The sequence below is a fragment of the Delphinus delphis genome, chromosome 4 (genome assembly GCF_949987515.2).
Source record: "Delphinus delphis chromosome 4, mDelDel1.2, whole genome shotgun sequence".
Taxonomy (NCBI): Eukaryota; Metazoa; Chordata; class Mammalia; order Artiodactyla; family Delphinidae; genus Delphinus; species Delphinus delphis.
Genome location: NC_082686.1, coordinates 7,679,139 through 7,693,167, shown reverse-complemented (window position 1 = coordinate 7,693,167; position 14,029 = coordinate 7,679,139). Strand labels below are relative to the sequence as shown.

The 14,029-nt window shown below is 41.1% G+C and overlaps 1 protein-coding gene across 1 annotated transcript in view; it reads right to left on the bottom strand.

Annotated features, from left to right (window-relative positions):
* Positions 1 to 2,632: 2,632 nt before the first annotated feature.
* Positions 2,633 to 14,029, bottom strand: part of KCNJ6 (potassium inwardly rectifying channel subfamily J member 6) — an 88,001-nt gene continuing 76,604 nt past the window's right edge. Inside the window, exon 2 of the mRNA XM_060009916.2 lies at positions 2,633 to 2,958. Coding sequence (XP_059865899.2) covers positions 2,633 to 2,958 — 326 coding nt within the window. The remainder of the gene's footprint in view (positions 2,959 to 14,029) is intronic.

Below are 14,029 nucleotides of genomic sequence, written 5' to 3'. Positions count from 1 at the left end.
TGTCTGACCAAAGGGTTGTCAAGGCTCTTCATTCAGTTGTGCTCAAGGGCCCCCAACTGCTCTTCCAACCAGACAACAGGGTCTATGTTGTCCTTTAAGCCTTAGTAATGGACTTAGAAAGGCCCATTGAGTCTTTAGGAGCTAAATTAGCAGACTTTTTGCAACCCCAGCTGATCTTGCTTTGTGCTACCATGCCTGGCCCTGCAACTCTGGTGATGCTGCAGGGATAGCGCCCCCAAGGCAAGAGGGCCCTTCCTAAGGCTACACTGAGGTAAGGCCACAGTACCTCCCCACAGCCTGGCAAGAAGTGTATGGGGCTCCCTCCTCCTCCTCAACTACAACCTCCTCTTTGGAGTATGTGGAATGAATAAATGATTCAACAAATATTCAATGCGAAAAGTGAAATGTTGGCAAAAGGAAAGAGTTATGGCCAACAGTTTTGTTTTCCATACCGTCAGTACCAAGAAGCAGTTGTCTTGATACAAGGTGTCAGAAGTGGGAGAAGAGAGACCCAACCCCCATGTCAAATTGAGGAGTTACTTTCCTTATCTCTGGGACATGCTTTTTAGTAGACAAGGTCCCCAAACTACAGTGTGAAGGCCTGTGATATCTGGTCAGGGAAGGCAAGGGCAGCAGGGAGGGACAGCTAGTTTGAGCTCTTTGACCTCCATGGTGCAAAGCCTCAAACTAAGCACAGCTGTAGAAGTTGAAAATGAACTTGGATCCAGTCAATGAATATTTATGATGGATGATTATGTTAGGGAACAAACAGTTTATAAATGCCAACTTAATGTGAAAGATCTGTTTCAGTGCAAAATCTCCACCTGCCCTTGAGGTTTTGTCTAAGATTCTCTTCCTTTTCTTATTTTTTCATTTGAAAATTTTTTCATTTTGAAAATTAGATTTTCAGTACAAAATACTATTCCTTCCTTCCCTCCTCCTCTCCTCTCCTTCCTTCCTTTCTTTCTTCTTTCCTTCTTTTTATCTTTGCAGATTAAAATGAATTAAGGCTGTAGTTTTTTGTTTTCTTTGATTGGGAGACACTTTGGATTTGATTTCTAACCTGTGGCATACTCTAGAAATATTTCTTAGACAGTCACCAAGATTGTTGATCTAATCTTTAAATATTGAACTCTGGAAATTTCATAATAATAAACTAATAATAATAATAATAATAAATACCAATGCAAGGAATGCTGATGGATAAGCCCCCCAGGTATAGGAAGAGTGCCAGATGGAGTCAAGGTGTGTGAGATCAGTGACTAAAATATACTTCGCCCATTACATGCCATTATGAATTTCATGACTTTAGACCCAAACCACCTTTTACTAATTTAACATGTCTCATTTTTTAACTGTGATTATAGAGTGAAAATAGTTGGAGAGTCAATGGTTTTGTAGAAAAAAAGTTTCTCAAACTGTGGTACTACAGAGGGTGAGAGCTAACTTGAAAAGCATAAACACATAATTCCCGTCATTGGTGGGAATTCCCTAGTGGTCCAGTGGTTAGGAGTTGGCACTCTCACTGCTGGGGCCTTAGGTTTGATCCCTGGTCAGGGAACTAAGATCCTATAAGCTACGAGGTATGGCAGAAAACAAAAACAAAACAAAACCAAAAAACACACATCATTGGTGACATGCCAGAGCATGTCCTCCTCCTGAAATTCTGCCCCAGGCTAGTCAGTGAGGTCTTGTTACTTAAAAAAGAGACCTCAGTTTTGTAAACATTTCACAGTATATCAGCATACTGGTGGTGTGTTTTGCCATCTACTGAACCTCCAAACTTCTCCCAGACCTATGGCTTATTAGATTCAATTAAAGGGAACAGTGAGGTACCCAAACGGCTGCCAGTCTGGGACACAGAGCAAAGGCCATGCACTAAAGGGCCAGCGGTCAATGGGACCAAAGAAATCCAGAAAACAGGACATCAGAACAGAAATGCCTACTGTACTTTGGGAATCCTTTTTTTTTCTTTTAATCTTATTTCTAAAGTTATATATCTAAACCTACATTAATTTTACATCTATGTACATTATTTAGAAGTTTTGTTCTACAGTACTTTTGTACATGCTGGGTTTTATTACTAACTGCAAAAGAAAATAATTACATAAGGCATATATATGTACAGTATTTTGTCATTACCTCACCTGGGTCCTATAAATGCAATGCCCGCAGAGGGCAAGCACCTCGCCCTGTAGATGAAATTTATTGAGATGTATAAAACTGAGGGCTCAACTCTATGTCTCACTGCATGAATGAATAGGCACCAGAGACCTTCCTCATCATATCCCAGGTAGACTCTTTGATGCACTCTTTTGAGTGATCTGGTATTGTACAACACATGCAGGTAAGTAGCAGAAATCTCCAGGACTTGGATGTGTCGTATTCAGGGAGGAGACCAGGCTTGGGTCACAAATGAGGGCACATGACACCTTAACCCAATCTGAATCTGCCTTGTCGATCTGAATAATTGAGAGGGCAGGTAGATATTTTACACCTTGAAGATTTGTTTTCTGGTAATGCCAAACTTCAATATAAGGAAAGAACAAAGTAAGAGAGACAGAAAAGAAAGAGAATGAGAGACAAGGGAAGGTTGTGGGCGGAGAGGAGAAGGGGTGGCCCAGCCAGGGGACTAAACTTTGGATTCGTTCTCTAGATTTGCCACATCACCATTCCTCTCCGTCTGCTCCTCAGGGTTCTTTTCTTCCTCCTCAGTCTCCAGTTCTGCGTGTTGGTTGAGTTTGCTGGAGACGGACCAGCTCAGGGGCAGCTCAGCCCTGCTGGCTAACTCGGCCAGCTCTTTGGCACTGAGAGATGGGGTGCTGGTCTCGTAGGTCTCGTGGAAGCTGTTGTAGTCGACTTCGTAGAACCCGTCCTCCAGCGTCAGAACAGGGGTGAACCGGTACCCCCAGAGGATCTCACTAGTGATGTAGGAGCTTCGAGCTTGGCATGTCATCCCTGCAGAGAGGAGAACAGAGGCTTTAGTGTGTGTGTCTGTGGGCTTTGTATCGCCCAGGGGACTCAGGGAGACAGGCAGGACTGCTGCATGTGATGTTGAGACTGTGACCCACATAGGCTGCTATAATAGGGAAGAACAGAATCTGACTCCATATTAAATCTGCTTCTTTTACTTTAACATTGTATTCAATTGCTTTTGCTACAAGTTAAGAATGTTGCCTATAGCCTGAAATATACAGGATATCCCATTCTCAAAACTCTGACCTTTAAAGGTATAACACTTTCCCATTCATATAGAGGTAAAAAGTTGCAGAACAGAGGATAACATTTGTCTTGTTGGAGGTTTACAGGGGCATTATGACCTGACCTACATGGACAGCTGCAAGAACAAAGGATTCTGACCCCAAGAAGTCTGCAACAACCAGCCACACCCCCTCCTCTTTTAGTATAAAAGAAGTCTGAATTCTAACTCAGGTAAGATGGTTCTTTGGGACGCGAGTCCACCATCTTCTCAGTCTGCTGGCTTTCGAATAAAGTTGCTATTTCTTGCCTCAACGACTCGTCTCTTGATTTATTGGCCTGCCGTGAGGTGAGCAGTACAAGTTTGGACTTGGTAACAGTGTCACAACTACAAGGAGATGTCTTTCTTGTTGTAGACATGTGCTACCATGCAGGAGGGCATGTGGTGCAGATACCAGGCTTCCGCATGGAATCCCAGGGAGCAACGTGAAAGTTCTGGCTCACACCAGGCACTTGCAGGCACTTGCCTGCAAGGTCAGGCACACACACAGGAAAGCATGTGTGCACATGCACACAGGTGCACACTCATGTGGTTGTGCCTTGTCCACTTTTTACTCCAGGATCATCTGAGGTCATGACTTTTGTCTCACACTGCTTTTAGAGGTTTTGCCTGAGCCCTGCTGGGATTTAAGTCTTGGTTTTGGCCACAGACTTAGAATGAAATTTGACATTTTAAACTAAACTTATGCTGCCTTTCAGCTGGAGGCCACGGATTTGTGGTACCCTCCCATTGCCGTGACACAGAGGCAGCTACTGTGGTCACCCAGATGAGGTTGGAAGGGATGCTGATCTGAATGTGTACTTTCCCCAGGACCAGTGGAGATGGTTGTTCAGATCGTGTGATAATATAATACTTTAAAGTCGCCCCCCATCTCACCCGCCCTTCCTGCTTATAGACAAGAAGACTTTTTCTAATTTGCACAAAAATGCCATGTGAGCTACTGGCAGCCCAGGAGCCGGGGATAGCTTCCTTTTAAATGTGAAAAGGCAGAACCAGGGAAATCCCACCCACCTCCTTAGAAAAGGAAACTAGGCAACAGGCTTGGTGTAAAATACGGGGAAGCCATTGGTGCATTTTTTTTCTGAGGTCGAAGAATTCTCTTATGAAACTTCTCAGGAAATGGAAGCGTTCATTCAGCCATTCCTTCAGGGCTGATTTTCCATTAGCTCAGTAGGTCCAGTAGCAAGGGCCCACAGTGCTTTTAGGGGCCCATCGTAAAGTATATTACATATTACATAAGGTAGATTATATACTTATTATATTATATAATTATATAAAAATATAATTAGAAAATTTTTAAATGGAATAAAGGGCCTGCAAAGGTAAAACCACGTAGGACTCACCATAGTCCTACTGCAGCCCTGTATTCATTCATCCAGGGAAGCAGCCAGCCAGTCAGTCAATATATTATTCCTAGGACAGCCTATAATATATATTAGGCAATTGCTTTATGCTGAATGCAGGTGTGGTAAGGAGAAGAGGGCACATGTAGGTTTTACACAGAAGGTTTTACACAGTAGGTTTTTCAGATCTACAAAATATTCCCACAGCAGTGCACCTGTTCCTCGTGGCTAGAAGAAGAATGTTGGGGCCCAGGGACTGAAGTGACTGACCCACTGCAGCTGGCAGAGTCTGAGCCCATACAGCCCTCATTCACATTCTGCTCTTCCTCTGAACCTCAAAACTGAATGCTACCCTTCTTCAATGTTTCCCTGATTACCCAATTATTTGGTCTGCCCACCCCCATGCCTCTGAAACAAGTAGGGCAGGGTTACTGGGCATTGCAAAGCAAAGAACAACAGCATCTTGCTTTTATTTCTCAACGTTTCTCTTTATCTACCAACTCTTTATCTGTGTTTGGGAGTGATGGGGGAAGACAGGTGATGACAGGGTTCTGTGGGCTCAGAGTGAGGCACAAACAGGAAGTCAAAAAGAAAAGGTGATAAAATGACTTTCAAATTTTTCTTCCCATTGAGGAAGCATATGTTTATTGTGACATGACTAGAAAACAGAGACAGGCATATAAAATAAAATTCACCTAGATTTTGATTTCTGGCTATGTAAATGGCCAAATGGAACTAGAAATTAAAAATACAATTATTAAAATTAAAATCTATATGGAGGTTTAACATCCAATTGGAATTGACTGAAGAGAGAATTAGAAACTTGGGACACAGGTATGAAGAAACAACACAGGATGAAGCCAAGAGGTTGTCATTGGGACTGCTGGAGAAAGGACCTCTGAAAACCCTCTCCTCCATGAAAGCAATGAGAACGCTGGCAGAAACGGACAAAGCAAACTCTTTTAGAACTCTGTAAATGAACTCCAGGAGTGTTTGCTCAAGAAAAATGGCTGAATTGCAGTAAGAACCCTGAGCTTTGGGAAATTTAAATTTTCCCCCTGCTCAGCTTTACGTTAGCCTTAAAAATCAACAGCCTGCAATCATGGTGCAAAAGAGCAGTCTAGCAACTGCTGGAGGGGTCAGAACAGGATTGGAGCTCTTTCAAAGCCTCATGCTCAGAATTGTCATCAGTTGAAGTTTCTAGCAGTTCCCTAGAAAATCCCATTTACAAGGCTTGTCTCTTTGTGACTTGGGACAGAGTTTGCCCAATGCAAATAACTTGTTCCCTTGGGCTGTTTGTCAAAAACAAACAGTGGTTAAACTTTGTACTCTCCCCCAGCCCAAATTCCTATGTTGTTCTAACCCCCAGTACCTCAGACTGTGACTTGTTTGAGAGAGGGTCTTTAAAGAGGTAATTAAGTTAAAATGAGGTCATTGGGAGGGGGTCCTAATTCAATATGACTGGTGTTGTTATAAGAAGAGGAGATAAGTTACACAGACATGTGTAGAGGAAATACCGTGTGAGGACATAGGGAGAAGATGGTCATCTCCATCTGTAAGCCGGCGAGAGAGCAACCAACCCTGCCAACACCTTGATCTTGAACTTCCAGCCTCCAGAATTAGGAGACAATAAATTCCTGTTTAAGCCGCCCAAGTCTGTGGTACTTTGTTATGGCAGCCCTAGCAAATGAATGTGCTTATTGAATTCCACAGGGATAGTAAAATACCTTTTCATAGTACCATTTTAATAGGATTAATTTATGTAATCAAAAATGAATAAGAGAGATTTAAACAAATGTTTGTGGATGCTTTCCCAATTTTTATTCACCTTTGGTGTCCTGATTCATTTGAAAAGAGATGAAAAGAATATTAATATATTTGTCTAACAATATCGAAAAGTATTTCTAGTGTAAGCTGATAATTTCCATTTTCTTCAGAAAGATTCCTGTCTTACATGTTGACATTGGTCCCAGTCCATTCTTAGAAAAATTGTAATTTTTACCGATGTTGAAAAAGTAACAAAATAAAACCAACTAAGATGCAGCCACCAAAATTACATCAGTGTGTGACAGTGGAGCCCTTGTGATTTTCGATGTCACTTAACTCACTGAAGTGTGACCGTGACTCTGAGACCAATTTTTCACGGATTGTGTTTCAGGCTTTGAAATGAGTGTGAGCTGAGGATGCAGAATTTTCTTTGCTTAATAAAAAAGATTAAAAATGAAAAACATGAAAATATCCACAACACTAATAATGGAAAACAGGAATGACACATGTATGTTTACCACGCACATAAAAGTTTAGATACTACCTGTCTATGTATGTACAGAAATATAAAGTAAAAGGAGACCGCCTGGTCATCAGAAAAAAAAAAAGATTCAATCAGTGTGTATGCAAGTTGTGTTTGTTTTTCATATCAGAAAGATCATTACGGTGTCCTGAGGTAGGTTTTTTATTTTTAAATTAATTAATTAATTAATTTTTGGCTGCGCTGGGTCTTTGTTGCTGTGCGCATGTCTTCTCTTGTTGCGGCGAGCGGGGGTTACTCTTTGTTGCGGTGCGTGTGCTTCTCATTGCAGTGGCTTCTCTTACTGTGAAGCACGAGCTCTTAGGCACATGAGCTTCAGAAGCTGTGGCTCGCGGGCTCTAGAGTGCAGGCTCAGTAGCTGTGGCGCAGGGGCTTAGCTGCTCCATGGTATGTGGGATTTTCCCGGACCAGGGCTCGAACCCGTGTCCCCTGCACTGGCAGGTGGATTCTTAACCACTGCATCACCAAGGAAGCCACTGAGGTAGGTTTTTGAAGTGAGTGAAGTAATCTCTGGAAAAAGAGAAGCTCCTTTTGTAGAGATGAATAAAACCTGAAAAATCTGATCTCCAAGTTCAGATCACAGCCTTTACTCTGAGCATGCTGGCTGTCTTGCCATTTGCATTTATATTTTTATGACTGTATGTGTGCTATTTGCTTTATCTTGAATGCCCTTCCCCCAGTGGACTCCTGTTCATCTTTCAAGAGCTGATTTATTATCTCCTTTCTAAAGCCCTCTGTGACCGACCCCACTTGAGTTGGAACTAGGAGCCCACGGCTATCAGGACATTTCAGTGACACCCCATCACAGCCTTCTCACAACCTTTGCAGCTCATGCTAAGTGTCTGGTTTCCTTGTTGGACTGTGGATGCCTCAAAGTTCGTTTATCTTCTTTATTTCCATATTCCTAGCATTTACATAGTGCTTCAACATTGGAGGTTCCCCCCAAAATACCTGTTGTTAAGTGAAGAGAATGGACCTAAGGAACTATAGAGAAATGTTGACTGGAAATGTCTGACATGTATTATTAAATTAAAAGATGGCTTGTGGTTCTTAGAAAAGAAAGTGGGAGATTTCTGTTTCTGCGTCATGTCAGATTACCTAGGAATGACCCTCAGCTAAAATACAAGCTAGACACTGGAAAGTTACAAACTCCCGAATTTTAATCAAAAATAAGTTCAATAACAAGTAAGGGATGGAACTTCTGGGCTTGGTGAAGATGGAGTCAGTGCAGCCTTTGTCTCCCGTTGCTTACAATGAAGACTTCTAGACAAAACACAAAATGCAACAACCTGCAGACTCTGAAAAGTTACCACTAGTGGGAAGATTGGGGAGGGGTACCAAAACTTGAAGAATGACTTGTTTGGGGGTAAATTTCTTGTTTTTTTTTTCCTCTCTTTTATCATCTGGCTTTAACCTGAGAGTGGTCCCTATGCAGAACTGGGCTGTGGTGCTGCAACAAAATCTCAGAGAGAAACCCTGTCTTTCTGGCCAAAGGACCAGGACAAGGTCCCCTCTGGGCTGGAGAATGGGGGTGGGGAGCTCTCATTAATTTTGTATCTCTGCACCCAGCTCTCAGTGCTGCGTAGTCCAGAGCTGTGAGAAAATCCTTCTGGCCAGAGGACTGGGAAAAGAGGTCTCTGTGGAACAAAGAGTTTGTGGCTGCGTTTTCCTCTCTTCTCACTGCCTTACTCTGAGAATGAACTCTGAGCCTGTGAAACCGGGCAGCATTATGGGTGGCCAACACGTGGAGAGAAATCCTGTCTTCATAGACAGAGAAGAGGGGGTCTGGGAGCTGAAAAGGATGGGGAATCTCACAGAGGACAAAACTGAAGAAGAGTATCCCCTAATTCTGTGTATGAATCGATGCAAACCATGAATAAAAAGAAACGATGAATGAAAAGAAACTACTATGTGTTTCATAACATATAATCATACTTTGAAACGACTTCAATGAAGAAACTCTAATGGGAGTTCAATAATACTTAGAAATGAATGATACTGAAATGTAGAATGTCAAGATTGTGGGATACATGGAGAGTAAGAAACATGTATAGACCTAAATGCTTATATTAGAAAAGAAGAAAGTCTGTGCAGAATATCCAACTTAAGAAATTAGTAAAAGAACAACAGGATGAATCCATGGGAAATAGGTAATAAACATCAGTGTATAAATGAATAAATTAGAAAACATAATATTGAGTGAAAAAGCAAGTTGTATAGAATATAAAAATGATACCATTTGTACAAAGCTAAAAGTAAGCATAAGTAATATATCATTCAGGGGCACATTCAAAATTATTTTTTTAAAGAAATTAAGAGAATGATAAAAATAAGTAGGGTGGAGAAGGAATACAGAAGGAGATATAGCAGTAATGTTCTAGCTCTTAAATCGAACAGTCAAATTGGAAGTGTTTTCTTATACCCTGGAATGTAATACGTGACATGCATTATTTTGTACTTACCAAGTGCTATACTTTAAAAGCTTGCTAATTCCATTTGTTGTTGCAGTATTAGCCTGCTTATCTTTTGTGCAAAGGCTCCTCTTGTTCTGTGTTTTCAGAACTGTTTTTTCTTCTTTTTTTTTATTGAAGTATAGTTATTTACAATGTTTCAGGTATACAGCAAAGTGGTTCAGTTATACATATATATATATATATATATATATATATATTCTTTTTCAGATTCTTTTCCATTATGGTTTATTACAAGATATTGAATATAGTTCCCTGTGCTATGCAGTAGGTCCTTGTTGTTTATACAAACTTATATTTTTATGTAAAGAATTGGAAACAATAAAAAAGAATTGTGACATAATCTATTCTATATAATTCTGCTTTGTACCATCATTTAAATGTTTCCAAACATCTGTTGGCTCAAAATAGCTATAATGTCTTTTCTTAAAGTTACCCTGTGATAAGAACTGTTAACCACTCATTTATTCGGGTCATGTTTATTAAATGAAATCCATGTGCTAGGTAATGAGTTCCCAGCCTCAGGGAGCTTACAGTCCGTCTTCTCATTCCTGTAGAAGCTCAGAATCAGGAATTCTGACTGGGACTTCCAGAAATGAGGACCGTTGCCTGCGTGCCCTAATGACCAAGGGTTCACGATAACTGACATCCAACTGGGTGCCTGGGGTCTTCGGAATGTATGGTGGGGGCAGGGGAAGGAGGGAGGCTCAGTGCATCTGGGGCGTAAACTCCATCCATGGTCTCCTTGGCTCCGTGACCCAGCTAGTGGGGTTAAACAGAAATACATGATTGTGTTTCTCACCCTTCAACTAGTTTTTCATGCATTTTTATTTCCTTGATGGTGAGTCAGAAACTGGGTCTCTGTAGAGTAGGATGCTGTCTACTTAGCCTCCTTGACTGCTTTCTGTGCAAATAACCACAGGAAATTCCACAACTGAGAGTCAGCTTAGAGGTGGGCAAGACAAAATCGGGGAGGAGGACGTGACATGTGGGACCTGTGCTATAAATGATAGTCCCCGTTTCTTCTCATTCCTCATTATCACGTCACTGTCATCTTCATGGAATATTCCCAAGTAGTTACTGTGAGCTGGGGATTCCCTAAGCCCTTTACCTTGTCTATTTCATTTAATCCTTACAACAACCCCATGAGCATGTGCTATGATTCTATCCCTGTTCTACAAATGAGGAAACTGAGGTGTGGAGACCACTCATGTCACATCCCTGGGGAATCTGGCCTCACAATCTCGAAAGAAACAGGTGGACACTGACATTGCAAGACAGCATTGAGGCCAGTGGGGTTAGAGGAGGAATGGCCTGTTGGTGTGTTCGTGGGTCAGTCATGCCTTTGACTTTGTGTTTGAGGAGCCTGCTTGATTTCCATAGCAGCGTTGTCTGGTCTAAGTTATTTCCCCAAAGCCCAAAGGCACGCGCGCATGTGTGTGTGTATATGTGTGTGTGTGTGTGTGTGTGTGTGTGTGTGTGTGTCTTAAAAAGAATTATTGCACTTCATAATTTCTCCACTGAGAGCTTCTCTGGTTAATCTTCCAAGAGTTTAACTCACTTGAAAGTGAATAGAAATAGCCCATCTTTTTGGTGGTGTTTCATTCCTTGAGTAAGAGGACGTTAGAATAAGGAGTGGTGAAGGAGGGACTGCTTGTCATTGGTGGTGAACAAAAAGCCCAGGAAGCCGGGAAGCCAGACTGAGGCCCAGTTGAGGGATCTAACAGGCACTGAGCAAACACAGGTCAGACCCTGCAAGATGGAGATTTAACAGGCAAAGCCTTATTTTTAGATTCGCGGTGACAAATGATGACTGGAGATGTTTTGTGCAGAATACCAATATGATGAAAGCCATCCTCAAGAGAGAGCCCTCTGGATAAAGCTGGAAGTATGCGCTCAGTAGATAGAAAATGCATCAAAATTGCCTGGAGAATGTGATTCCAATAAAATAAGATGGAATAAACCACCCTCACCACTTTGGAATTCTGTAAAATTAACCTATATTGCCAATATTCAGAAACAAAGAATTGACTGCAGGCATTTTCTTTTTATTTCAAATACCAGGCTACATGATGTAATGTTTTCCTTTACTCTTTGTTCTCATTCTCAATAAAAACTGCACTGAATTAGTGCAGTAATAAAGTGTTCTGCACTAATGTTTATAAGTCTTTGTGAGGGAGAACGATCTTGGTGATTTTCCAAGCCCAGTGTCAAAAAGAAGCAGTATAGAGTAATCTCTGCCATAATGTAATGGTAATTTTAATTCATTAGGCTCAGCCAACTGCTGATCATTTAAACAACAACAAGCCCTGTCTTATGCTCAGGTTAAGAATACCTTCAATAAACAGTTGTACTTCTTCTGTTACTGAAATTTTGGGTGGCCAGTGAGGTTCACCTTTAGCTACACACAAAAAATATTGAAAAGTGTATTTTTTTTAATGTTTAGAAAAAGGCATTCTACGTGTGTACTCCCAATTGTACTCTCACCAAAGTAACTGATAAATTCATAAATCAAGTATTGAATTAAGTAATACACATTATTTATTAAGTGTTTATTGTATGCCTGGCACCAAATGCTTTATGTGTGTCAACCAACTAACAACACCTTACAACAGCCCTCATAGGTGGGTGATGCTACGATATCTACTTAACATATAAGCAAACTAAGATAAAGAGAGGTTAAGTAAATGTTCTGGGTCACACAGTTTTATGGACTGAATTGTGTGCCTCCACAATTCCTATATTGAACCCTAACCCCCTCATGTGACTGTATGTGGAAGTAGGAACTTTAGGGAGGGAATTAAGGTTAAACAAAGTCACCTAATCCAGTAGGACCATTGTCCTTGTAGAGGAAGAGGTACTAGAGAGCTTTCTCTCTTTCCACGTGCCACATGAGGACAAAGCCAGAAGGTGGCTCTCTACAAGCCAAGAAGAGAGGCCCTACTGGAAACCAGTGCTGATGGTGCCTTGCTATTGGACTTCTAGCCTCCAGAATGGTGAGAAAATAATTTCTGTTGGTTAAGCCATCCAGTCTGCGGCATTTTGCTATGACAGCCCTAGCAGACTAAGAGTAAGAGTGGAACTAGGGTTCTAATTTAGGGAGTCTGTCTCTAGAGCCTATGTCCTCAACTGCCACACTATTATATCTATTTTTGAAAACAGGGATCATGTGTTCATTGTGACCTTTGTAACTCCTGTAAGTGCCTTATACTTATATTTACAAAATAAAATGGAGAGTAGATGAATCATCATGGCCCAAGGGATGTTGCCACTGGGTGTTGTAACTTGACTGCCAAATAATACCTGCTCACCATTTGTCTTTCCCATTATATCTACCATTTGTTCCCCACCAGCTCTCCTAAGCCTGTCCATTCTTACCTTGTCTACCATACAAATGTACTTATTCTCTACTCAATCTGGAGCAGTGGCTACCAGATTCAGAACGTTGCTTGGAGACACTAAAAACCTTGATTCTTTTTGAAAGAAATCATGAGATAGCCTCAAATCAAATCATAAACTGCAGGATTCTTCTTCAACCTCTCCCATTCTATATTCGTTTCTCTCTTCTCCAACAGTTCCGGGTTCCCAAAAATCTATACCCTTATCATTGGCTCTATCCTATGAGCACACAAAGCAGCTTTAGAATTATCACACCTATAAGTCTACTGAAGAATTGTTTGTACAAGACTCAGACCTCACAGCAGAGGACCAGATATGCTTCTAGTTGAAACAGGAAAGCCCCTGTGACTTTACAAGAAAGCCCCAGTATGCACCAGTAAATAGTGAGCCACCGACTGCCAAATGCACTTGAAAGCCAATTAGAACACTTCCCTGCTTCCAAAAATTCTATAATAGAACACTCACCAATCAAAGACTCTCTTAACACTTCCTCCTTTTACTCTGTAAGTCCTGTGAGTTTCTACCGAAGGAAAGAGATAGTAGCAAACTATCTCGTATGATCTGAATAAGCAACCTTTTGTTAATAGTACAGGTGCTCTGTGTACTTTTGAAACCATCATCCGCAAACCTATGAGGTAAAATTAAAAATTGAAATTCTTTTTAATCTTAGACGATTCCCACTGAGGTAGTGCAATCTAAGTACTGAGTTCCAAAGTTATTGGATTCATCCTTTTTTCTATGCAGCCTTGTTATCTGTTTTATATCTAGTTAGGTTCATTTGTTTCTAATTGTATTTCTTTTTAGGATTTGCTTTTGTGGTCCTTTTTTTTTTTTTTAAAGAAATTTTAAACCACTTAAATAGTTCAAAAATTAAGTCAGCATAAAAAGATATATTCAGAAAGGTCTCATTCCCACCTCTTCTTCTATCCTGTTTCTGCCCACCTCCTGTATGTGGCCATTTTCATTTGTTTCTGCTTTACCCTGTGTTTCCTTTTGTAAAATAAGCAAACTTAGATGCACACACATTCTTATTTCTCATTTTGACCCTGCAGAGGGAATATATTTCAGGACAGGAAGCTGTATGATGATTTTCTTCTGCTAAAGCAATTTGAAATCTCTGGAGGTGCTCATTTCCTTTTATCATAGAATCCATAGGCTTATCAATGATACAGTGGAGCTGAACAGTGGGAGCTGGAAGCAGACTGGCCCAGGTTTAAATCTGGGCTGCCCAGAGCCACAGTGTGGCCTG